Here is a 27,328-nt window from a genome sequence, read left to right on the forward strand (position 1 = left end):
GATGATTGCTTATAGACTAAAGCTGAAAGCAGATTTAAAACTTAGACCCACCATTTACTGAAAGTTCCTGGAGCTCCTGGTGACTCCGTCCCCCTGCATATTCTTAGTCCCACTGTTTCTCAGGAAAAATTTGAAAGTAAGAATGGTCAATTACCCAATTTCTCTTGCTCACAATCTCCAGGGTAGGAGCAGCAAGTAGGAACATCTTACTATGATCTCACCCTCTCTCTAGATATTTCCACACAGAGGATTCCTCATAGAAGAGGCAGCCATGTTCTCCTCTAACTTTCTTATCAATGCCTCCTTGCTGGGTGATGGTGGAAAGAATTAACCCAGCAAACCCAGTCCTCCATACTGCACTATCCAGAGAGAGGTGAAAGAACAGGCAGAATGCCTGCAAAATAAAACAAAACCAGCCACCATATTACTTTTTCTTTCTCTGGTGAGATAGCTGAAATTCTCACACAAATACAAGAATTGTGTGGTCTCCCATATGTGATACAGCCTTTGGATATGTTGCCCTGAACAGATGGGATCTCAACATGTGAAGTGCCTTATAATTCCCAGCCTTGTCTGACAGAGCTTTCCAGTTGCTGCCAAGAGAAGGAAAAGTAGTGGCTGCCTCTTCTCCATCTCTTCTGCCTTTCTGCCTCCTATCTCCACAGGCTCTTTGGCTTTCTGGACAGGGTTGGAAGAACTCATGGGGTTGCTGGAAGTATAGCCAAGCAAGGAAAAACAATCCTCCCTCTTGTTGTAAACCACCCCGAGTCCACTTAGGGAGAGGGGGCAGGATTTAAATAAAACTTTATTATTATTATTATTATTATTATTATTATTATTATTATTATTATTATTATTATTATTATTTTATTATGACACAGCAAACAAGATAGATATGCTGGATTTCATATCACAAAATCACAAGTCGAACACTTCCCAAGTGTCTAGGACTGTGTGATGTATTTTCGGATGATGCGCGCAGATCCCAGCAGGGTGGCCTTTTGCAGTTGGCAGATCGTAATTTTGTCAATGTCTATTGTTTCCAAATGCTGGCTGAGATCTTTTGGCACGGCACCCAATGTGCCCATCACCACTGGGACCACCTGCACTGGTTTCTGCCAGAGTCTTTGAAGTTCAATCTTGAGGTCCTGATAGCGGCTGAGTTTTTCCTGTTGTTTTTCGTCAATGCGACTGTCACCTGGGATGGCGACATCAATGATCCAAACCTTGTTCTTTTCCACAACTGTGATGTCTGGTTGTGGAAAAGACATCACAACTGTGTGTTGTGTTCCAGAACTTTGTCAGTCAGGATTCGGAAGTCCCACAGTATCTTTGCATGCTCATTTTCCAATACTTTTGCAGGTTTGTGATCCCACCAGTTCTTTGCTGCTGGGAGGTGGTACTTGAGGCATAAGTTCCAATGAATCATTTGGGCCACGTAGTTGTGCCTCTGTTTGTAGTCTATCTGTGCAATTTTCTTACAGCAGCTGAGGATATGATCAATGGTTTCATCGGCTTCCTTGCACAGTCTGCATTTTGGGTCATCAGCTGATTTTTCGATCTTGGCCTTGATTGCATTTGTTCTGATGGCTTGTTCCTGGGCTGCAAGGATCAGGCCTTCTGTCTCCTTCTTCAGGGTCCCACTCGTGAGCCATAGCCAGGTCTTCTCCTTATCAGCTTTTCCTTCAATTTTGTCAAGGAACTTTCCATGCAATGTTTTGTTGTGCCAGCTGTCAGCTCTAGTTTGTAGTATGGCTTTCTTGTACTGGTTTTTTGTCTCCTGTGCTTTGAGGAGTTTCTGATTTTTGACTATTTGATGATGATGATGATGATGATGATGATGATGATTATTATTATTATCCAACTCTGTTGGTTATATCTACACTGTAGAATTAATGTCATAGCTCAATGTGATGGAACCATGGGAATTGCAATTTTATGAGGCCTTATCCTTCCCTTCCATAGAGTGCTGATGCCTTATCACATTATAAATCCCAGGATTCCATAGCATTGAGCCATGGTAGTTAAAGTTGTGTCAGTCCCAAAAACCAAACACACAGGCATGGGATAGGAGATACTTGACTGAGCAGTACTGTATTTGAAAATGACCTTGGGATTATTGTTGATTATATGTTGAATATCACCTGGCAATGGTGCTGCAGCAAAGAAGGCAAATGCTATCTTAGCCTGTTTTAACAGAAGCATAGTTTACAATTCAAGGGAAGTAATCGTCCCAGTATACTGTGTGCTGGTCAGGCATCATTTGGAATACTGTGTTCAGTTTTGGGAATCTAATTTTAAGAAGGATATAAACAAGTTAGAGTGAGTTCAGAGAAGGGCAGCAAGGATGGTAAGAGGTATGGAGAACAAAACACAAGGAGAGGATAAAGTTGCTGGGTATGTTCAAATTGGTGAAGAAAAAATGAACAGGTGTCATGATCCCAGCACTTGAAGAACTGTTACAAAGAGTTTTGATGTTATGTGCTGTCTCAGAGGGCAGAACTAGGTCTAATGGTTTTACGTTACAGAAGGTTGGATTTTGATTGAGCAGTAGAAGGAACTTCTTGAGGCTGGGAGTGTTGGAAATAACAACATTCTTCAAGCCTTCTCTAGTAATATGTGTTTATCTATGATCCTGCTGCTTACAGTTTCCTTTCTGTATTTTCTGGTATGCATCTTCCTTTAATCTATGGTTCCTGAGAAGTTATAAAAGGGGTTGCAGACAACATGTTCTTTTTCTCTCTCCTTTTTACTATGTAACCTGTTGATAGCTATTTTGCTGTAAGAGATGTCCTGGCTGGATGGCACAGAGAAATATCTCAAACAAATCTGAGGTTGTGAGTAAACCAAATGTGTTATTTTTATCAAAGTCTACTTCATTTTGTTTCTTGAGTGCATGATAAAAAACAAGTTGTTTTCTAGGAGTGTATATATTTTTGGGTACCAAAAACACTTCTGAAGCACTGTTCTTTTAATTTACTGACAAATCTCTGTTTTCCTAACAGATAAGAGATAACAAGTTATTCAGTCTAACAACTGAAACCATTGCATTGCATAATTATATCTGGTTGTATACCACAAGAGAAGATTCTATTCTAAAGGGTTTTTGGCTCTTCTCTGAAAGATCATGCTTTTCTAAAAAGATATGATCACCGAAAGGTGTTTTCCCAAAAGGTTATGAATGTCATTTTCCAAAAGAGAGCACGTTGGCAGTGGAACCAATTGACTTTAGGAGAGGCAAGATCCCCTTTTCTGGATGTCTTCAAAGAGGGGCTGGGGATGCTTTGGCTGGGGAACCTACATTCAGCAGAGGGTTGAATTAGCCCTAGTTACCCTGCTCTGCTTCAGAAGCAGTAAAACAACTCCCAGCTGAGCAGCACTGATAGATTTCCTTTCCCACCACATAATGAGTTTGAATAAAGGTTCAGCCAAGCACATACTCAGGAAGCATTCCAATCCCATGAAGGTCATGAATTCTTTCCCAAACGAAATCCCAAACCTGGGATCGCCATCATTTACTATCTCTTGTTTCATCAATCAAGTCTTTCCCTTCCCAGCCCTAATATCCTTCAGCAAACATTAGTTTCCCTGAAACAATCACTTCCCATGTTAATAAGCTCCCACAGGCAGGAAGGGGCAGGCTGGATACAGAAGGCTGACTCAAGAATTCTTCCAATGAAAGGCTTTATCAAGTTTCCGGCCACACTGTACACCAATCACAACCTCTAAACCTTACAATAGTGAATGTATTTGGAGCAATAAGACTGCAGATTTTAATTTGTATCAATCACACCAATGTCAGTTTCTTTCTAATGTCTATAAAGTGTCAATGTCTGTAAAGGTGAGGCATGTGAATTCTGGAATATTTCCCTTGACATCCTTCCTTGGCCCTTCACCCTGCATGACTTCATTGGAATTCATCAGAGCTTGGCATGCTGGGTTAACTCTTAGATTTCAGACAACAATATAATGATGATTATGATAATGACTTGGGACTTCATCCCATGCAAATGATATCCTGGGCCAAGTAAAGGTAAAGGTTTCCCCTGAAATTAAGTCCAGTCATGACCGACTCTGGGTCTAAGCCGAAGAGCAGGTGTTGTCCATAGACACCTCCAAGGTCATGTGGCCGGCATGATTGCATGGAGCGCCGTTACCTTCCCGCTGGAGCAATACCTATTAATTTACTCACATTTGCATGTTTTCAAACTGCTAGGTTGGCAGGAGCTGGGGCTAACAGCGGGCGCTCATTCCGCTCCCGGGATTTGAACCTGGGACCTTTTGGTCTGCAAGTTCAGCAGCTCAGCGCTTTAACACACTGTGCCACCAGGGGCCCCATCCTGGGCCAAGGACCTATGTAAACCAATAGAATTGGATAACTGGGAATACCTATGGAATAAAGAATTCACATTTACACTTTTTGTTGTTTATTCGTTCAGTCACTTCCAACTCTTTGTGACTTCATGGACCAGCCCATGCCAGAGCTTGGAGAAGAGAATGATGCTGGGGAAAATGGAAGGAAAAAGAGGGGCCGACTAAGGGCAAGATGGATGGGTGGTATCCTTCAAGTGACTGGCTTGGCCTTGAAGGAGCTGGGGGCGGCGATGGCTGACATGGAGCTCTGGCGTGGACTGGTCCATGAAGTCACTAAGAGTTGGAGACGACTGAGTGAATGAACACGTCACTTCCTAGTAAACCTGTTTTTAATTATTCCTTTCCTTATCAATGCTCTTTGAGTTGGAAGCGACTGAACAAATAAACAAAACTGATATTAATATGCATTCAATGTCAGAAATAACTGGTTGATTGACTAATGTAGATATGCATGTACAGTACAGTCTCACTTATACAACCTTCTATATTATCCAACCTTCTGTATTATCCAACACAGTCTGCCTTTTAGTAGTCAGTGTTTTTGTAGTCAATATTTTCAATACATTGTGATGCTTTGGTGCTAAATTCGTAAATACAGTAATTACTACATAATGTTATTGTTAATTGAACTGCTTTTTTCTGTCGATCTGTTGTAAAACATGATGTTTTGGTGCTTAATTTGTAAAATCATAATGTAATTTGATGTTTAATAGGGTTTTCCTTAATCCCTCCTTATTATCCAACATTTTCACTTATCCAACGTTCTGCTGGCCTGTTTATGTTGGATAAGCGAGACTCTACTGTATATATCAAAATTATTGTCACAACCTCTGAGGATGCCTGCCATAGATGTGGGCAAAACGTCAGGAGAGAATACTTCTGGAACATGGCCATACAGCCCGGAAAACATACAACAACCCTGTGATCCCAGCCATGAAAGCCTTCAACAACATATTGTTACTTGATTACAGTGTTCTCTCACTTCTTCGCTGTTCACTTTTCGCGGATTTGCTGTTTCGCGGATTTTCAATAAACTCTAAAAGACTATTATAAATCATAAAAAAATTATAATTTACAGCCTAAGGAAGGGAGGAAGGAGAAGGGAAAGAAAAGGAGCCCAAGCGGCAATGGGAGGAGAAGGAGGCGATTTATCAACACACGATTGGCTGATAAAGACTTAAAATAGTGTATAAATACTAAAATAATGTATAAATATTAAAATAAATATAGTGTCCCTACTTCGCGGATTTTCACTTTTTCCTGAACCTAACCCCCACGATAAGTGAGGGAACACTATGTATGCTATGATCTGTTGCTTTTTTTTTCGTGTCAGGATCAACCTGAGTCTCTTCTGGAGTGAGAGAATTGGCCGTCTGCAAGGACGTTGCCCAGGGGACGCCAGGGTGTTTTTGATGTTTTACCATCCTTGTGGGAGGCTTCTCTCATGTCCCCGCATGGAGCTGGAGCTGATAGAGGGAGCTCATCCACGCTCTCCCTGGGTGGGATTTGAACCTGGCAGCCTTCAGGTCAGCAACCCAACCTTCAAGTCACGAGGCTTTTATCCCCTAGGCCACCGGAGACTCCACATAACAAAGTTGATGCTCAGGCTTTTAAAGTAATTGTCTTGTTAGGTCTTTTTTGTTTATTGTTGGAATGTTTTAAATTGCTGTTAAATTTTATACATGTAATGCTATGTTATGTTGTTCTTTGGGCTTGTCCCTGTGTAAGCCGCCCCGAGTCCCTTTGGGGAGATGGGGCGGGGTATAAGAATAAAGTTTATTACAGTAGAGTCTCGCTTATCCAACGTAAACGGGCCAGCAGAATGTTGGATAAGCGAATATGTTGGATAATAAGGAGAGATTAAGGAAAAGCCTATTAAACATCAAATTAGGTAATAATTTTACAAATTAAGCACCAAAACATTATGTTATACAACAAATTTGACAGAAAAAGTAGTTTTCTACACAGTAATGCTATGTAGTAATTACTGTAATTATGAATTTAGCACCAAAATATCACGATGTATTGAAAACATTGACTACAAAAATGCGTTGGATAATCCAGAACGTTGGATAAGCGAGTGTTGGATAAGTGAGACACTACTGTATTTATTAAACTGTTGGACAAAAAAAAATGCTTCGACTGGGTGTTCCTGCATGGCAGGAGGTTGGATTGGATGGCCCTTGGGGTCCCTTTCACTTCTAGGATTCTGTCAGACTGCATTCATTCCACAGGTCAGAGCAAACCAGGCCTTCTCTGAACCTCGCTGCTTCCAACTCCCTCGGAATAGAAGTGGAAGTCTCTGCGCGTGATTCCCAAATTTTCTTTGAAGCGCCCTCAACTTAAGGCTGGTTTGACACTCGCGCCGGGGAACAGCCAGCGGCGCATCCCTGCTCTCCTCCTCTCCCTCCCTCCCGCCTCGCCTTCTTCCTCATGAATATTCATAGCCTCTCCTCCCAGTGACGTTGCCGCGGTCCCGCGGTGAAAGCGGGTGAGCTGCTCGGGTCCTGGCAGTAAAAGCCTGCGAATGACTGAGCAGCAGCAGCAGCAGCAGCAGCAATAATAATAGCGGCAGGCGCGGGAGCAGCAGCAGGAGCATCAGGAGCCGGCGCGCCGCATCCCTTTCCCTCCCTCGCTCCCGAAGCCCAGAGAGAGGCGAGCGAGGCGGCGAGAGGGCGGAGGGAGCCCTGGTCCCTTCAATCCGAGGACGGAGACCTTGGGCTGGGTCGGAAAAGCCCGAGATTAACGCGCCTGGTGAGGATGTGGCGGTGCTGGGAGTGGGCGCTGCTTTGGCTGGGGGTCGGCAGCCTCCTCGCCCTCAAAGGTAAGGAGAAGTTCCCGTTCCTTCCTTTTCCTCTCCACGCCTCCCTTTCTGCCCCTTTTCCCGACGTCCAGGTGGCGGTGAGGGGCGCCGCCTTGCTTGCTTGCCTCCGAGGCCGGCGTTTGCGCTGCGTGTCTGGGCTGCATGTCGGAGGCTTCTTCTCTCCAAAGCCCTGGCGTCTCTGGGCTCTGGGGTGGCGCGTATGGCTTCTTGAAAGAACAGACGTGAGGGAGAGTTGAAGGTGAAGCAGGTGCCCTGGATCCCGCCCAGACTGCCAGGGAGTGTGTGGCACATTGAGCCTCAGAGGAGGAGGAAGGAGGCGCGGGGAAAGTTGAAGGTTTCGTGCGAAGGGGAGAAGGACTTGGAGTTTCCAGCTCGAAGCTTGCCTAGTTCCTGCCTTTGCGGGTGACTTTGCCCAGCCGAGGCCAGCCCGCGGCTCCCCTTTCACGCCCTTCACCGAGTTGGAAAGGCTGCCCGGCCTTGGAGCGATTAATCCATAAGGGCGTCTGCTTTGCTTGCCTGGGACGACAGAACCCCCTTTGGCCAAAGGAATGATCTGAATGCCTGCCTGCCTGTATGTCTGTGTATCTATCTATATATGCGCCTGTCTATAAATACAGAACTTGTTGCTTTAGTTCTTGCATAAGCAAACTTCTCCCTGTCTGCCTAACAAATGTAGGTGTTTTGTTTCCCATTTTTGCGCTAGCTGAGAAACATAGTCGCCATTCATTCCTCTTTGGGATTGTCACTAGTTCAAGAGGAAACATGTTAGAAGTTTCTGTGTCAGGTGGATTGAAAGGAAAACCAGGCTTGTCAGATGGTTAGGAATAGTAAGGAACAGACCCGCTGCAGAATATGTGCAGTTTAACACCACTTTGGGACATGAGAGAAGCCTCCCACAGGATGGTGAAACATCAAACATCCGGGCATCCCCCAGGCAATGTCCTTGCAGGCAGCCAATTCTCTCACACCAGAAGGGACTTGCAGTTTCTCAAGTCATTCCTGACACAAAAAACCCCTCCAGAACACCACTTTAGCTCCCAAGGCTCAATGCTATGGAATCCTGGGACTTATAGTCTTACTAGGTCTTTAAATTGCTCTCCCAAAGAGTTCTGGTGCCTCAGCAAACTACAAACCCAAGCATTGAGGCATGGCAGAGAAATTGGCCTCCAACTGTATTAATTCTACAGAGTATGGTAAAGGTAAAGGTTCCCCCTTGACCATAAATCTAGCCATGGAGCCCTCAGTGGCACAGTGGGTTAAACCCTTGTGCCAGCAGGACTGCTGATCAAAAGGTCGGAGGTTCAAATCTGGGGAGCAGGGTGAGCTCCCATCCATCAGCTCCAACTTCCCATGTGGGGACATGAGAGAAGCCACTCACAGAAAGGGAAAACATTAAACATCCAGGCGTCCCCTGGGCAATGTCCTTGCAGATGACCAATTCTCTCACACCAGAAGCGACTTGCAGTTTCTCAAGTCTCTCCTGACATGAAAAAAATTTAAGTCTAGTTGAGTCTGACTGGGTCATGGTGCTCATCTCCATTTCTAAGCCAAAGAGCCGGTGTTGTCCTTAGACGCCTCCAAGGTCATGTGGCCAGCATGACTGCATGGAGTGCGGTTATCTTCCCGCCAAAGTAGTACCTATTGATCTACTCACATTTGCATGTTTTTGAACAGCTAGGTTGGCAGAAGCTAGGGCTAACAATCCCGCGGATTCGAACCACCGACCTGTCAGTCAGCAAGTTCTGCAGCTTAGCAGTTTAACCTGCTGCGCCACCGCAGCCCCTATAATTATGCACCCAGTTCAATGCTTCTGTAACATTAAATTGTAGGTCGTAGTAGTTTGAGTTTTGGACCTGAAGACTGGTGTTTGAATCTGTGATCAGGCATGGAAACCCTCTGGGTGACCTCTCTCAGCCTCAGAGGAAGACAGGTCAACTCACTCTGAACAAATCTAGTCAAGAAAACCCATCAGTGAGGTCGCTATACATTGGGAACAACTTGAAGGTACACAACCACCAACCCCAAGTGACTTCCATGACTATGACATATTTTGGCTATAGATATATTTTGGCCTCACGTATTAGTAATGTGTGCTTTTTGTATTTGTTGAGAGAACAATTGCAATTCATCTTGGCATCTGTGGTTTTCTTTTGCTTCCCATTTCTCTGGCATTCTTACATTTCTCCTCTGAATTTCACTTAAGGATACCAGCTGTTCTGTGGGAGAAGCAAGTCAAGAGGATTTGTTTAGTTTTGAGATAGAAATGTTGTCTTCATTACGACTTGTGTACATCCAACAAAGTAAATAAATATTTAAGGGAACTTGAAAAAACTTTGTCTGCAGAATCAGCAAAAATGTGTGTGTGTGTGTGTGGGGGGGGGGAGTAGCACAAGGCACAAACCATCTCAGTTTTTACACTGTTTGTCAAACTTTCTGGGATTGGCAAGTGGTTTGATTGCAATATAGATAAAAGTGATGACAGATATATGTAGACGTGTAGCAGTAGCACTTATTGCCAATTGTCATATTTATTTTCTTTATACTAGAATCCATTGAATGTCTATCTCACAAAGATGTGAGTTTTGTTTCTAGGCACTTGACATGATGTATTAAGCGTGATGGCTTGAAGGCTGGTACATCTAAATTCTTTCCAGAGTTCCAAATTTTTACTTTACCACTGGAGGGCTGCAAAGTGCATTTTTTGACTTCAAATTTTTTTCCTGGTGTTTCATGTTTGATTTGAAAAGGCTTTTTTATACACATTGCAGGATGATGAGAAATAGATGTCCACAAAATATGCTTTCTTTGTTATAGCTTAAATGTGAGGAATTTCTTCAACTGCCAATAGCTTTCCTCAGCATTGGTTTTGGTCTTGCTTCTGTTAAAAGTTAAAATGCAGAGACAAATTTTACATTTTGTTATGCTTCTTCACAAATTAATGGTCTGATATAAAAGGAGCATCTATATACTCTTAGGTGAAAACCCAGTATAATTTATAATGCAGCCACTAAACATGCTTTACAATCCCCTCTTCTGTATGCCAGGATGCAAAACTATATAGATCTTATTTCAATAAATGTCTAAATATTAGACATTTATTGAAAACTAGAAAGAAATTAGTTTCTATTAGCTGTGAACTGTTTAGAAGCATTATAATTTGATGGTGATGGTGATAACAAAAATTAATGGTAGCGTAAGTCACTTTGGGGTTTTGTTCAATTTAGAAGCAATGTAAACATTTTTCTTAGAAGTAAGTGTCTTTGATGAATGAAAGTGGAATTAATGAGGCTAGCCACAGATAAGTGTGCATAGGATTTTGAGCCTAAGGCCATATTGCTATGTTTCATTAATTTCATTTTAAATTATTTCACGTGAAATGCTGGGTCAGGATGTAACACTAGTTGCTTGGAAGTTTAAAGAGTGATTTCTGCTTTTGTGGTTTTCAAAAACAGCTAGTAACTAGGAAAAGAGAGCAACAAGGCAATAAGCTTCTTGAATCAGCTCTTTTCACTTGGCTGAAAAAGGCAGAGACCAATAGCAAAGGAGAAGACGGAGACAATCAAGCAACTCCTGTTCTGGCTGCCTCTTCTGGCTACTAAATAGAACTGTCTAACAAGATTCTAGTTTGTATTATATATGGACAAAATGTTTTCGTGGAGGTTGAAACGTAAGTCCATTTTTTAAAGATGAGAATCATATAATAAATACTGAATGCATGCCTTGACAGATTTTATCAGCACAGGTATACCTCAGGAAATGAAGTAGATATGTTCTTGGACATTACTTCTTTAACAGAAAATTTGTTACTGGAGGCAGAAATAACATGGAAATATGGTTATCCTGCACCTCAAAAAGAGTATCCGGCACCTCAAAAAGGGAGAGTAGGTTTTAGGGAACTTTGTATTCAGAACTAACAATGTGAATGCATGAAATGAAACAACCAGGCCATGCAAACATTGCACAAATAAGCAAAAAAATGTTTAACATTCTACATACATTTGAAAGCTTTTTCCAACATGCATCCGTTTTTTAAATGCATTTTAAAATCTCGCCATCTTACACTTTCCCTAAAGATGCCAGGGAGAACTGAAAAAAATGCTGGGTTCACTCTTTTATCTCTATTTTGGCATTTACTTAGTAAGAGATTTTGGTGGTAGATGGTCTTTACTTTGCTTATTGCAGGCAGGCACACACAGCTACAGTAGGATTAGCTAGAATAGTTATAGCTGCATTGGGTTGTTTACTGCAGACAAAGTGTTGCAACACAACAATGAAATTTTGTATGTCTTCAGCTTTCTTTACCATCCTCTTAGTGCTGTGCTACTAAAAAAACTTCCAGGTGGACACAGGACAAGAAGGAAAAAAGAAAAGTAGGCAGTTTTATAAAGGTTTTGTTTGAAAGGAGCTTCTTTGTCAAATGCTTTGTTAATTTAGGAATGCCTGTATTTATGCAGCACCAGTAATGCACTTGGCACTTCATGGAGTAATAGCAAAATAGCTGATCTCTGCTTCTAGGAACTTATAGTCTATCTAGCAATTAGTAGGAAGATTCCTATGGACATCATTATTTTATCCTCTGTCCCATAATAAATCTCTATGCAAGGCACTTTCACTTACTTGAGGGTAATCATGAAATATTCTGCAAATATCACCAGCCCAAAGTAGTAATGATTAATGTTGCTAGTTGCCACATTGGAGGAGGGCTCTAAAATTTGGTAGTAAATAAAATTATTTAAAGTATAGACTTGGTAATGTAATGAACAAAATATCTGAGCCAATATGGTTTGCTAACAATTGTCTAGTTATAAAATATTTCAAATATTATTGGATACTACTTAGGTTTTGATTAATGGATCTATTCTATATTATTGTTTGGAGAATAGAAATACTTCAAGTTTGTTTAAAATTGGTGAAAATGGGAAAAAAGGAAAGCTTGATGAACCTAATAGATTTCCCAATTTATGTATGAATGCATATGAAGATATTATCAATCTCTCCTTGTAAGTATATATTCAAATCTTGAAGAGTGCAGTGAGTAAAATTGAAAACTATTATCATACTGAAAATTGCTTAAGGTCCTTATGCAACTTTTGATAGGATGTGTGTATGTGTGTGTTTTAAATTCTGACCTAAGCAGTATAATGTTAACTTGCTGCAGTATTTCTATATAGAAGTATGTTACTGATATTCATAAATAATGGTGATTTCTGGGAATAAAAGTTACTGCACATCATGCTTTGAATTTCTTTTTTTAAAGTCCCATGGCTCTTTTTCTACCAGAGATGAATGACCTTCCACTAAGAATCCTTTCCCTGCTTTGTAAGATATGCAAAAAGAAAACTCCTAGAGGGAGTTATTCAGCACTAGAGAACATCTGATATGAAGTGTCATTCCCTAAGGCACCTTACAATATTTTGTATTAGACACCGAAGGAAATACTAAATCCTTATTTCATTTCTCTTAAACTATGTCTTTGCCCTTTCCCCCAGTCTCAAACGGCATAATGCAAGGTCTCTTGAATAGTAACCTCAATTTTGCCTTATTACATCAAAGAGGTCCCCTACTTTAAGAAGATTATTGTTTAAAAAAAAAAAAGCAGGCTCAGTCTGAAATATCTGACATTGATGGCAAAAATGTCCCTCATGTTCTTCCTAAGATTTATTAGGAATATGAATTTGTTTTTAGTAGCTAACTGATTGGAACATTTTTCATCGCCCAGTCAAATAATTGGCTAAACCGAAATGTGAATGTGACCTAGGATTATACCATTTTAAAGAAACTGTTACCTTTGTATTAATGAGATCTGGTTTAGACACAAATCAGCTGCTTATAATTCCTCCCCTCTTAGTTAGATTTTTGTTTGCCTCTTTCTAATGAGGCATTTATAAGCTCTTTCATGCAAATTGTTCCAGTGTTACCTTGAACGATTTGATAAGACCGATGTCCTCATCACTGATCTCTTTTTTGCACTGATGAAACTTTCTTACTGGAACTTTTAGCTCCCAATAGGTGGCTGAAGCCAATTATGAATGTGCTTCAACTAGCAGTTTTGTGAGTAGTGTTATATTACTCTCTCAGAACAGATTGGCAAGTGTGGAATTCTAACTGAAGTAGCAGCCTTTCCAGACTAGCGAAGGTCGATTATCTGCTGAAGTCCCAAAAGGCATCACTTTTGTATAGATCATATTGTAAAACTGAAGCAAAACTATCAACTTTCCACACTCAGAAACTGTAGATCTATAACAGTCTTCCTCAGCCTAATATACTCCAGATTAATTGGATGTTATTCTACTCAGGCCCCATCTACACTGCCATATTTCACAATGCAGTTTCAAAATGCAGATTGAACTGCATTGAACTGAATTATATGGCAGTGTAGATTCATATAATCCAGTTCAATGCAGTTCGGTCTGAATTATATGAATCTACACTGACTATTATAATCATTATATGGCAGTTTAGATGGGACCCAAGTCTTTGCTAACAGGACAAATGATGAAGGAGCTAAATCAAAACCTGATTCTAGTTTGAGGAAGCCTGGAAATCCACATCCCAACTTCCAACTATGGAAGACTATGTTGAAGTCTATTGAACATTACCAAGAAGGAATACCTGATTATTTAAAAGACAATTACTTTTCCTTGGCCATTTTAGTTCTTATATTTTTCTTCTTCAGTTACTGTACTATCATTAGCTAGTAAGATAATGAGTAAGTGAAAATGACAAATCAAAAATTAAAATATTATTATGGCACAAACCTCACACTTGTCATGTGAAACAGAGCATGCTAAGATACAGCGCCTTTATTTCACTCCTGAATAAATTGCCACTATCCATTGGCACCTGGTTCTATGCGTTGCTGGCTTTTGTGAGATTTTATTTATTTATTTAGGATTTTAATTAGAAACTTTTAAGTATGCATGCTGCTTTTTCAAAGGTTTTGGAGTTGGCTTCTTCAATTTTAAATGTGTTTAAAATATTTTAAAAATATTTTTATGAACTTGTTATGTTGATACTGAGCTATGTATGAGTCACCTTAGAGCATTATCGGGACTTAAAAATATATTAAGTAAATATTCCTTCTAAATTGAAAGCAGCAGGGGTTTAAAAGCTGTAAGGATTAACATGAGAGTAAGAAAATATTAGCTAATTCTTTGCTAAGATGATGTGGACCTAAACCATATACCCTGTTTTGGAAATATTTGCATCATGGATGAATATGGGTGAGAATCATTAGTTGGCTGGCTAAATCTTTCAATCACCCCAATGATTCAGTTAAAGGGAGCTTCAGTGTAGTTCAAGTGAATGGAAGAAGGAAAGAAAAGGAAAGCAATAAATATCACCAGTCTCCGTCCTTAGTCATACAGTATTTTCACAATTTCTGCATCATAAAGGCCTGAAGCCATAATCTCTCCCTAGATGTGTACTGATAGATGCAGACATAATGGAAATGCCTTGTATTTATGCCGTGGGGACAGTTAGTTCATGATTGACAGATTGAGGAAAAGCAGTCAGTCAGATGGGATTTTGAGACAAGGCAGGTCTAACATATATACATGAATAATAACAGTTAGCACATTGCTTTGCTCATAGAAAAAATGTTAAAAGATGTGAACCAGAAAAGAAACCACTCATCCCTTCCTGTCAGGTAGTCTTCTGTGTATTTAAGATGATGCTGAGGACATGACTAGGATCAGCTCACTTCATGGAAAAACTAGCCTTTGAGGATAGGTAAAAAAAAAAAAAATCCAAAGTGACAGTCACTGCCAGATTGGTTGAATATGGCTGTTAGTAATTATCTTTCTCTAAATTGTCACTAAAACTTTGATAATAAGATACAAAAAGAGAATTTATTTCCAACTTTTCAGTAAGTGGCAAAATGGAGGTAGGCAAAAAAAGGAAGTGCAGGCAGTCCCCGAGTTACAAACATCTGACTTGCATATGACTCATAGTTATAAAAGGGGAGGCAGGAGTAGAAATCTATCTCTAGGAAGGGAAATTCACTCCTGAAAGAGTTATCATGGGGAAAAAGTGTCTCCATGAAGCTTTATCACCAATCCTTGTTTCTGCAACAAGCTAACATTTTCAAAATCCAATTTGCACAAGGACAGAAGGTGAGGTGAAATCTTCTAAACAGGGGCACAGACAGCAAAAGAAACAGGGGTGTTAACTCTTCCCTATGCTATTCAAAGCTTAAAAATATTTTTGGTTGGGTTTAAGTGTAACCGATTTGCATAAAAATTCAACTTAAGAGCAAAGCTATAGAACTTATTTTTTCATAACTTGGAACTTGTAGTTCATAACTTGTACTATGAAGAGGTCAGAAGGCTCAGATTGAGAAATGATCATGCCAACAAATGGCCATACTGCAGTTGATGATGCCTGATCTGAACTATGTTAGAAGTGATTCCTTTTTCCTATACAATATGGCTTTCACAGAGAAAAAATGTATTACAAATGTGTCCTATATGGCAGGATTAACAGGGTTTTTATACTTAAACACCATCAGGAATGAACAGAGGAACAGGCATTCTCAGTATGAAAACTACTTAGATGAAACATGGACTTGTTGTTCCTGCCACCAGTACAAGAGAGCTTTATGTCACATTATTGAAAAAAATCCGATATGCTGTAAACTTATGGCACTACTGTAACATTTAAAAGCATGCCTCTGTTATGCACAGATCAGATAACTGTGTGTAGGCTGCTTCATCAATGTACTTGTCTTGCTCTCCAAAATGTTACAGTGTACATCTGTTTTTTTAAAGCTAAAGACCATGTCCCTGAATAAACTTTCACAGAATATACTTTTGCATTGTCATAAACTATAAAGTTTCACATTAATAATACCTATGTAGGTATGGGGGTCAGTGTCACAAGTCTGCAGCCACAACTCAAGAATTATCACCTTTAGAACAGTATATCTCAAGCTATCTGATGTATCAGCCATTTCCCTTCCTTCTAGGAATTGCTACAATTTTTTTGTCCATTGACTACTGTTAATTTCTTGTAAATCTTTGTCTGTAGACCACCACTTTTTTTGCGGGGGATGGGGATCTGGTGGGAAGGGGTGGGCACCCTCCTGCTCCTTCAGCTTCCAGGAGCCCAAAGAACCAGAATGACTGTGGGGACTGATCCCCGGGATCACAGAATGCAGTCCAAGGGGTCAATCCCCACCGGACCCACACCTGTAAATTTAATTAATGTGGAGTAAATTGGGAAAACCCAGTTTTCTTTGCATTAATTCACTTTTACTTGAGGCAACCTAATGATGCCTTAGGTAAAAGCGAGACAGGCCCCATGTTTTGGGCCTGTCTGGATGGGCTCAAAAACTTTTGGGGTTGAAGCAGCAGCAAAGAAACAGTAATCAAAACATTCCTGACAGTGCAGTACCATTTATTCAAACTTTTTGCAGTGTTTAATATTTAGTGGTGACCCATGATGATGTTGGAAAGGATTTTGATGGCTGACACAACTGATACCCAGCAGTGACTGAGGCCTCATCTACATTGCCGTAGAATGCAGTTTAACTGCACTGAACCGTATGATATGGTAATGTAGACTCAAGACTCTTCTACATGTTCAGTGAAAGCCAGAATAATAAAAGGCGGTGGTGGCTAAACAAAGTTTGGGGAAGTGCGGCCAGAATCAGTTTAACACCTAAAAAGCACATGTTTAAAAGGTGTGCTTAAAACCCAATTTCTCTTCCAAATGAGCACCTTTGCATGACTGTATATCTCTGCACTCATGCAAAACACTTCCTTCCCATCTCCCTGTGTAGAACTCTCTGCATATTAGACAGAGCTTGAATTAACAGTTAGGAGATAAAACAATCTGCTTGTGTGTACATTAAGATCTCTGCATGAGAGCATACAAGGTCCAGCACATCTCAGAATTTTTTTTCAAGAAAGACTCCTGCCAGATGTTCTCATCTTCCCTCTTTTTTGATGTGTTTCAAAGGAAGGTGTGCGAATGGCTGTCAGAATGGGACGGACAGAATGGGACGGACTTGCTGTCAGATCTCAGGATTTTTTTCCCCCAGTTTTTAAACCCACATTTTTATGCTGTCTGGAAACGCTCATATATAATGCAGTTCACTCTAGTTAAACTGCATTATATGGCACTGTACATGGGGCCAGTGGAGCATTTCTGGAGCAATGGTAGTAGTGTATCTCTATGGATACTTTCATGATCTGTTCATTAACTGAACTATATGGCTCAGCAAAGGTGTACTATTTTTTAATAAGTTTTATTGTTGTTGCTCTCGACATGAAATAAGGAAAGTAGGAAGTGCTGTATCAATGTAAAGCAGTAGAGAAGGGAAATATATCTCACTGCATGCAATACATCTATGATAAAACCATAGACTAGGCAGATGTGTATGAGTGGGGGGTTGCTCTCAAGAAAACGCTCTTTCCTTGCTCTCTGTATCTGCTCCAACTTTTCAGGGTGTACGAATGATGGGATGCCAAGACAATGTGCTTTTCTTTTTAGGAGTACCAAGAGTAGGGCCATTGGTACAGAAAATACAGAAAAGTATATAGTAAGGAAATTGTGTAAAAAGGTACATATATGAACAAAAGTAGATACCAACATGTGCATGAATTTCTACAGAAAAACAGGCACAAAACTTGAATCCTGGTGTTTGTTCAAGTACACTAAATCCATTGACTCATTGTTTATTTATTTACTGCATTTTTACTCCGCTCTGTCTCACCCCAAAGGGGATTCAGGTCAGCTTCTAGTTTGGCAATAATTCAGTGCCATGTAACATAAAAGCAAATAAATATACAACACATTAAACATTAAAATAATAAAAATAAAACCATATGAATGCATTTAAATAACTGATTAGAATAGTTTAAATTGTTAAATGGTAAGCATGTAAATTCCATTGATGTAATGGGGCTACTTAGTTGGGACTAACAATATGAGTCCGGCCCAGGCTACAAAATCCTTATATGAGGAAATGAAATTTTGAACATGACTGCAAAACAGAGTTTGGAGAATTTTTGCAGCTCTCATACATGATTTTATATTTCCATTTTGGAAAAAGTAATGAGTGCTTTTGTTCTGGCAAACACACCAGTGATAACTCTTCTAATTTTAAAATGAACTGAAAAGAGGCTCTGAAGACTTGCTGAGAGATATGGTAACACAGTTTGGTGCATCAGCAGAACTACACAATGTACTTTTGTGAGATGAAATGGTGCTTCAAAATACAGATAGGCAGAACAAGTTAAGATGGTTTGCAGAAAAGGTTGATTTACTGGCCTCTACTAAGCTTTTCAAAAATACTGCCAAAGTTAAATATAGAGTAAAAGGCAATGATATTTATGAGGCAGCTGAATAGCCATCTTATTTAGAGCAGGGCTTTTAAAGAAGGCAGACTTAACATATCCTAGCAACCGAAATTGAATAGCAACATGTCTACTATCCCTGTTATTCATTCAAGAAAGAAGAAGTAAATTTTGAAGGCCTTTCCTAATCCATAATGAAATAACTTTTGTTAGTTGGGCTGTTTATAAAAGTCAGTATTGTCTAAAACAATTGCACATAAAAACTGTATTACATGCCTTAGATTGTAAGCTTTCTGGAAAGTCTATAGTTTTAAAAGGCTGCTAATAACTACATCAAATTTTAAGAAATAATGCCAAACATAAAAGTTTTAATGCAGAAGGTATCATATGACACTACCCTTATTTCTTTATTCTAATTTTTGAAAGAAAGAATTGTATATGTGTTATATTTTAAAATATTTTATGTCATATGTTACATTTTTAAATTGAACGATGTGAGATAAGTTTCTTATGCCCTTTCTGTGTCTTTATATAGAAGGTTTAAATTAAGACCCCTCTCTCCCAGTTTGAAAAGAGCAGGTGTGTGTGTTGTTTATACACATGCAAAAATGTTTTAAAACAGAATAATTAAAGCTATACTGCTTTTAGAAAATGACCTTTGCCTTGAGAATTATTTACAGCCATTGGGGTCAAAATAAACAAAGCCTTTGTTGGTGAGGGCAGTCATCATTCTGAATTACTATTGGTTCAGCTATGAATACTTTACATTTTCTAACAGGGTGTTGTTTCTGGTAAATGTAAAATATCCAAGGATTATTCTAGAGAAGCCTTTAAAAATAAATGTAATCTTTCCAGAGATAACTATCATTTCAAGTGCATGTAATGTTTAATGCATCATTCATATTTGCAAGTTTGGGTATTTACTAAACAAAATAACATTTGGGTTTTTTATTTTTAATTCTAGATCTGTTATCAAATGTATGAGGATACTATGCATGCAACACACAGCAGATAAACACATTAGATCTGGGAGTGGTTATAGTTATGTATGCAGTAGTCTCTTTGATTACTTGAAGAATGTGTTTGTAGTGAATAAACTGTGCATCACAAAGACCAGTTCTTCCTTCTTTAGCTTTATTTCTTAATTCTAGGCCAAATTTCCTGTATCTTATATTTTACTCTTCCCTACCTTTTGGATTCTGGTTGCCTATGATTAACATGACCTGTTATGCTGTGTGATCAATTTCTTCTTTGACTCCAGCATAGACTTTTTCAATTTATTCTTCTTTGTTTGTATTTGGAGCATAAACTTGAAATATGGTTATATTGATGGATATTCCCTAAACTCTTATTGATTTGATCAGATTTTGCATTATATAATTTGATCTCCTTTGCTATACTTCTCTTCACTATGAATTGTCATGTTGTTTCCAAATTATGGCAACCCTAAGGCCATATTACAAGTTTATTTGCAAGGTTAGTTCAAAGAGTGTTTGCCTTTTCTCCTCAGAGGCTGACAATGTGACTTGCCCATGTCCAAGTGGGAATCCAAGCTCTGATCTCCAGCCATAGAATCATAGAGTCGTCGTCCAGTGCTTAGTCCATTACACATGCTTCCTATAAATGCCACAACATTTCTTCTTAGATTTTCATTTCCCAAGTAATACACCATTTTATTATCAAAATGTCACATTCCTGCCCACTTATGTTCTCCCACCCCAAGTATTGCAAGCTTTATAAATTTTGTTCCTTGTTTTATTATGTCTAGCTATCCCTGATTCATTCTTCCCACATCCCATGTCCATATATTATGTGTGGAGAAGCTTTGTACTTTCATTTTGCCTCTTAGTATTTCACCAGCTGAACTTCCTTTCAGCTTGAGACCAGTTGTGTTATTAGTGACAACACTATTCATAGTTGTCTTCTGTTGTACTCCAATAGCTGGTTAAGTGCTATCTGACCTACAAGTTTCTCCTTTTAGTGCTATCTCTTGTTTAATTATGGATTGCCTCATCAAAAATATCTTTTTTGATAAGATGTATTCCTTCTGCGCAATACTAACAAGTTTAGCTACAGCACCTCTGCCATTGTATCTGAGAAGTCCTCTATCAGTGTCACCGTGAAATACTGCTGCTCACCAACAGCTATTGGTGAGGGGAATCAATTCAATTACTTCTCATTGTTGTCTTGAGAGATAACACTTGTGTGGAGGGTAATATCCCTTGTCTAAATGTGCACAGCAAGTGGGGGGGAGTTTAAAGGTTCAACCCCCCCTCCAGAAATGTGTCAGGTTAAAAAAAACCTGGTTTCTTCATGAATTGGTTAACCAGTTAAAATTTATGAGTAAACCAGTTTTTTTTAAACCTGACACATTTCTGGAATGGGGGTGGGGGGTGGGTTGAACCCTTAACCCCTCCCCCCAGCTACGGGCATGGCCACAGCTACTAAATTCCGAGGGGCTTGTGATGCTTGAGCGCTCACTTTTCCCTTCATGGTGATGTTGACAGACTGCTTCCAGCCTTTCTTTTAAGTGATATTTTTGCTCCAGGAATGTTTGGCTTGACCAGACTCTTGGCTTAGTGCACTCCCAACACCATCCATTTGCTGCATGTTGCACATTCATTGTTTAATGAATTTGTGCCTCTTTACTTCATTGCTTAGCATCCTTCATTTGTGAATGAGGATTTAATAACAAATGGGATTGTTTAATTGGGCAACGAATGAAATAGATACTACATTGGAACATTCAAACCCATATATTTTTGATAGTATTGTTTTATAATCAGGAATAAGTCATGTACCTTTTACAACAATAAACTGGCTAGGGCTTATAGGAGTTGGAGGCCAAAATAGCTGGAGGGCCACCATTTGAAGGTGCCTGCTTTAAGACTTGGCAGTGAACCTTACTTATGGTAGATAGACTTAATGTCAGTGTACAGTCTGTCATTTTGAAAGGCTAGATGTTGACCATATATTTAATATAATTTTTGCAAGGTACTGTAGACCAGAAAATAGTAAACCTATTTGATTGAATTCAGATCAATAGGGTTTGATGAAATTCACTCCAGGGTGTTAAATTACAAATCAATTAAATAATCTATCTAAGAATCAGATAATAGATGAAATCCATGATGGCTGTAGAGCAATGCTTGGTGCTCTGTTGCATTTGGAAATAGAACAGAACATTCCATAGAATTTAATGTGTTGTGTACAAATCCTTGAGTCAACTTGTGAGCTCTTAGGACTTCTAAATAGTAAATCAATATGTATTTGCTTGGGAAAAGTCAGCTGTAATAACATTTCCTTGCTAATCAAACCTAACCAATTAATCATCAGTCAGACAGCATGAAGATACACAGGATTCCTATGTATGCTGACATTCTGACAAATTCAAATGTGTTGACAAATCCCAAAGTCCATGCTGTCATAATGTCTTCATTAGGCCAATCACAAAGATGCACAATTTTCTGTTCACACTTTCAAAACTATTGATTTCTTCATCAGGCAAAGATTATTTTAGAAGTATACAAGAAGTTAACTGAATGGATCATAAATACGATTTTAAACAAGCTTTATTTGGATTATTCTACTGAATAAAAATGTTTAGGAGAAATTAATTGAAACCATATCCATCTGTACTCCTGGAATGAATAAAAAGAACCTAATGTCTTTTTGGCATATCTGAACACTCATGGCTTAATTGGATTCCTGCTAGTCTGGAGATGATTCTGGATGTTCCAATATCTAAATATCTATTAAATATTCAATGAAAGTATTACATAAATAATACCTAGAATATATGCTGTTTCAACAGCAATAGCTAGCTGCATAGTATTCATTAATATTTACTGACCCTCTCTGGTACTTGCTAAAATTCCTTTCCTGTGTTTTAGCCAATATTATTATTATTATTATTATTATTATTATTTGTTGTTGTTTGGCTTCAGGAAGTTTCCAAGTTATGACAACCTGAAGGCTAATCTCTTACAGGTTTTCTTGGAAAGATTCTCGGGTGGGTTTGCAATCGCCTTCCTGTAAGGCTGGGAGAATGACTTATAGGAAGCAGTTTCAAATTACTCAGATCTAGTCCAGTGTCATTGTATTCCCAGTGATGTTTAACATCTAGCTGAAACTTCTGGAAGAGATCCCCTGAACGTATGGTGCAGGGTGCTATCAGTATGCCATTGATACAATTCTTCAAGCCTTCAAAAACAGCATTAGCTAAGAACAGTTTGTCTTTTCTAAATGAATGCCTGGAAGTCGTAATGGACTAGATGAGGTAAAACAAACTGAAATACTTGTTTTGTGTACTAATTTTCTGTCATAAGAAATCTGATCTTCCATATCCTCTAGCTTTATTTCTCTGCTTCCAGGCTTAGATTTCACTAATGTCTTGGCTGTACCATTTCAAACTGTAGGCGAAAACTATGAAAAAGAATTTTAGATATACGCTTTGCATGTGTTCATGTGTCTTGATACTAAATATCATGTACAGGCAGTCCCCAAGTTACAAACAAGATAGGTTTTGCAGGTTTGTTCTTAAGTTGAATTTGTATGTAGGTTGAAACAGGTACTTTTTTTAAGTATTAACTCCAGCCACACAAACACATATACACAGGCTTTGGATAACATAGGGAAGGGTTAACACCTTGTGGTGTTTGATTTGCTGTCTGTGCCACTGTTCAGAAGATTTCATTCCACTTTCTATCTCTAATAATTGAATTTTGAAAAATGTGGCTTGTTGAGGAAACAAGAATTGGTGAGAAAGCTTCAGTGGAGACACCTTTTCCCCATGATAGCTCTTTCAGGAGTGAATTTCTCTTTTGAGAGGTAGATTTCTCTCACTTCCTGTTGTCTCATTCCCATTCTTAAATATGAGTGATTTTTAAGTTGGATGTTTGTAACTCAGGGGACTGCCTGTACATAGAATATTTCCTCCTGGTATACTGATCTTTGCATGTTTTTGTACATTTTGGTGTGAAACGTAATTCACTGAAACAGAATACTCTGAAATGCATTTCAAAATAGTATGATGTAGACATACATTTATCAACTCAACAAAAAGTAAATGTTTTAGGAAGCTTCCTGGACTTCTGTAAAATCAAACTACTTATGGTTTGCTCATTTGCATTTGTCTACTCGTTTTCTGATATGCTCCAAAGAATTCTAATAGCTAGATGATAATTTCCTCTTGCAGAAGCTATGTTGACTTTCCCTTGGAAAAGTTTTGTTTGCCCTCATTTGCTTTTCATGTTTGTGCCCAGAAATTATTTCACTTCATTAAAACAGTATATTTTCTGAATATTTTCTTAGCAATCATTCTGGACACATACATTGTTTCGATAAGTTGAACTGTGTGATTCTTTCTACAAAGCGCAAATAGGAACGGCAGGTCATGCACAGTCAGAACATGTAGCTCATCTTATTCTTAGCATACACATACACACACACACAGAGATAGAGCCTGTAATAACATTTAAGTTATGTAGGTTGTTTACAAGTAGACAAAGTTAATAGTTCTTATACTGTTTTGTTTTCATTGAGCAAAAATGACAGATAATACCAATTAAAATATAAAAAACTAATTTTTCTAGATCTTTTCTGTGTTTTTATCATTTAAACACATTTAACATAAGGTGTGGGTATCTAAAGTGGTAGGATTTCTAGCTTTATTTTGCTATGGTAACTATTCTCTCATGATCTCATAGTCTGTAGATGCATTTGGTTGTTTAAAATTCAAAAATCATAAAGATTGTTCACTGCTGTAATAGAATTCTTTGTTCAAATAAACAAAATAACCCAAGGTTAAGCTGAACAAATGTTGGTTTTCCATTGTGCATGTATAAAAACGAAGTTGAATTATGTTTTACATAAACAGCCTCAGTAGCATGTATATTTAAACTACTACTTGTGGTTTCTGGTTATTCGTAACTTTAACCAGGATCTGAAACCATGACTGAAAATTTGGTTTTTGAAAGTAATATTGCATTAGCTGTGATGTGTCATTCCTAATGATGTCAAAATTTGCTACCACACATTAATCCTATTTTGTTGAATCTTGCCATTTGCGTTGCCTGCTTTGATAAAACATGTGAATAAAAACAAAGCTCAGGCCAGGTTTACACTGGGAAAATTGTGGACTCACCTCTCAGCTGCTGCAGAAAATCCACATGGCACATGGCTGGATTTTCGACAGAAACTGCATCCAGGTGTGAATCCATTTCAAAGGGAAATGAGATTTACACTAGCATTTCCTCAAGGTGTGGACAACTGGTTCGGGTTGGCTCTGGATGGATCTACTGTCCATACTTCCTACAGACCCACTGCTGCACATCAGTTCACATGCAGCTCCCTTGCAGAGGCTTGCTGCAATGTGACTTATGGTGAGATCACAATTAGTGCCCAGCCATATGACCAAGAATTCAGTAGATGCAATTCTGCACTTCAACTAAAAACTTCCCATAGCCATGATCTTTACTGTTACCTTCTTTCCCACTAAATTCTTTCTGCAACAGTTTACCTTCAATCAGTAAAGTGTTAGTAAGATAAAAATACAGCATGTTCAAACTAAAAGACCTTTTGCAACAGACAGTTAAAAGCCAGTGTCCTGGGTTAACAAAAAGATCACCTCTTTTAGTTCTCTTCACCATTTTGAGTCTCTTTAAGGAATATAAATAAATAAATATATTATTATTATTAAGAGCTGGGCTGTGGCGCAGCTGGTTAATAGCCAGCTGTAGTAAATCACTACTGACTGAGAGGTCATGAGTTCGAAGTCCAGATCGGATTGAGTGCTTGACCATTAAATAGCCTAGCTCGTTGTTGACCTAAGCAACCTGAAAGACAGTTGCATCTGTCAAGTAGGAAATTTAGGTACCGCTTTATGCGAGGAGGCTAATTTAACTAATTTATGACACCATAAAAACGTCCAGCAGCATGCGGAAGAATGGAGAAGTACTCCATTAAGGACTCGGTGTCACAGTGGATGATAAAGCAGCAGCTCCTCCTGTGGCTGGAATCGAGCATATCCTCATGAAGCCAGAAGCTGGAAAATGTTAAATTGCCTTTGTGTCTCTGTCTGTGTCTGTATGTCTAATGGCATTGAATGCTTGCCATGTTTATGTACATTGTGATCTGCTCTGAGTACCCTTTGGGCTGAGTAGGGTGGAATATAAATACTGTAAATAATAATAATAATAATAATAATTATTATTATTATTATTATTATTATTATTAAAATAATCTTTCCCTACCAGCAGAAAGAGACCAAAGAAGGCCAACCTGATTTTGTATGAGAGGGAATTCCATAGCTTGAAAACAGTCACCAAGACAGTGATAGTGGTGGGGCCAAAAGAAAGCATTACCTTAAAGATCTTAACAGTCAACATTGATGATATTGGGAGATATGGTTTTCCAGATATTGTTGTGACGAATGTGTCCAAATGCAGATAGGCAAGCCTTTATGGGTGCAGTCTTGGAATGGTGAAGACAGTGATGTTTTAGGATTATTTTATTCTATATATGTGCTAAGAACCTCTGTGGAGCTGTGGCAAGATTTACACTGTCATACAATGCAGTGTAGATCCAGCCTTCATTTCCTTTTTATCTCCCTGTTTGTAAATGGACGATGGTAAAAACCAGTGATATAATTACAATGCAAAATATTGTTGCAGTTGCTGGGTATTGACAGAAGAGATAGATTTAAAAAATCAACATGATGGTAAAGTGTTTTTTTAGAAAGTCTGTAAACTGAACCTTGTTTTTCCCTCAAGAAAACTAGCATAACAGCAATTATGGATTAGTGTACCCTTCCAATATATTCTCTGCGTAGTATTATACGTTTTGACACGTCTGGAATAATATAAACATAGACATATAGCAATGCTTTAATAATAGTTGAATTTTGTGGTTTAGAAAATGCAAGAAGCTGGAGAAGCTTCAAGGATTAAATAATGAATGTACTCTATATGCATTTTTAAAGGGAACATGACTCTTCTCACTGACAGACCATAAGTGTTAAAAGGAAAGTCACTTCCTATGACTTTTGTCACTCTTGTGAACTATGTATCACATTGTTGTAGTCAAGATGATATTTTGGCAGTTACTGCTATTCACATCAATTCAATTTTTTTCAAAGGGGTTATGCTCTGCTCTTTTCTAAAGAATAAAGGATAAGCGCCTCTGTTCAGTTTGGTGCAGATGTTTCATCCTTTTAAAATAACTTAAGAGATGTCCTGGCTTATTGGACCTTTTATATCCTCTAAAGAAATTGTAAATATTGTAAATATTACCTGTCCTTATTCAGGGCTGAGAAATGAACAAGAAATACCATGGAAAGCGAGATATTATAATGGCAAGGTGGTTCATTCACATAATAAAATATCCTTTGCCTTCAGATAGGACATATATGAGAAGATGGGGGGGGGGTGTTGACTATCATATAGTAGTTCATATTATGTTGAGTAAATATTTACTTTTGACTTTTTTCCAGAATGGATTAAACAGTAGCAATAACTAATTTCTTTATAATTTCTGACAAAATGTTTAACCATAAATGTATGAGGTACATTACACCTTATACTTGTTAGTGCATGGAGACGTAAGGTCTGCTCCACAAAATACATTCTATAACCCTCCAGGATCTCAAATGTCTTTGAAATTAAGCACAAACAAAGCTAATAAATCAGATTGCCTAATGCCTATGTTATATCACAACTTCATCCTGTATAAGTTTTACTGAAACTGAAGGCACAATTTATCTTCACTTCTCTTCGGTGGGGTTGTTGTATGTTTTCCGGACTTTATGGCCATGTTCCAGAAGTATTCTCTC

At 38.6% G+C, this 27,328-nt stretch overlaps 1 protein-coding gene across 2 annotated transcripts in view; it reads left to right on the forward strand.

Annotated features, from left to right (window-relative positions):
• Nucleotides 1-6,670: 6,670 nt before the first annotated feature.
• Nucleotides 6,671-27,328, forward strand: part of clstn2 (calsyntenin 2) — a 416,881-nt gene continuing 396,223 nt past the window's right edge. Inside the window, exon 1 of one of the 2 annotated variants that reach the window (XM_008106290.3) lies at nucleotides 6,671-7,198. In XM_008106290.3, the coding sequence (XP_008104497.1) occupies nucleotides 7,135-7,198 (64 nt within the window). In that variant the 5' untranslated portion in view covers nucleotides 6,671-7,134. The remainder of the gene's footprint in view (nucleotides 7,199-27,328) is intronic. The other variant, XM_008106291.3, reaches the window with a different exon arrangement.

This window comes from Anolis carolinensis, chromosome 3, assembly GCF_035594765.1.
Source record: "Anolis carolinensis isolate JA03-04 chromosome 3, rAnoCar3.1.pri, whole genome shotgun sequence".
NCBI classification, from domain to species: Eukaryota; Metazoa; Chordata; class Lepidosauria; order Squamata; family Dactyloidae; genus Anolis; species Anolis carolinensis.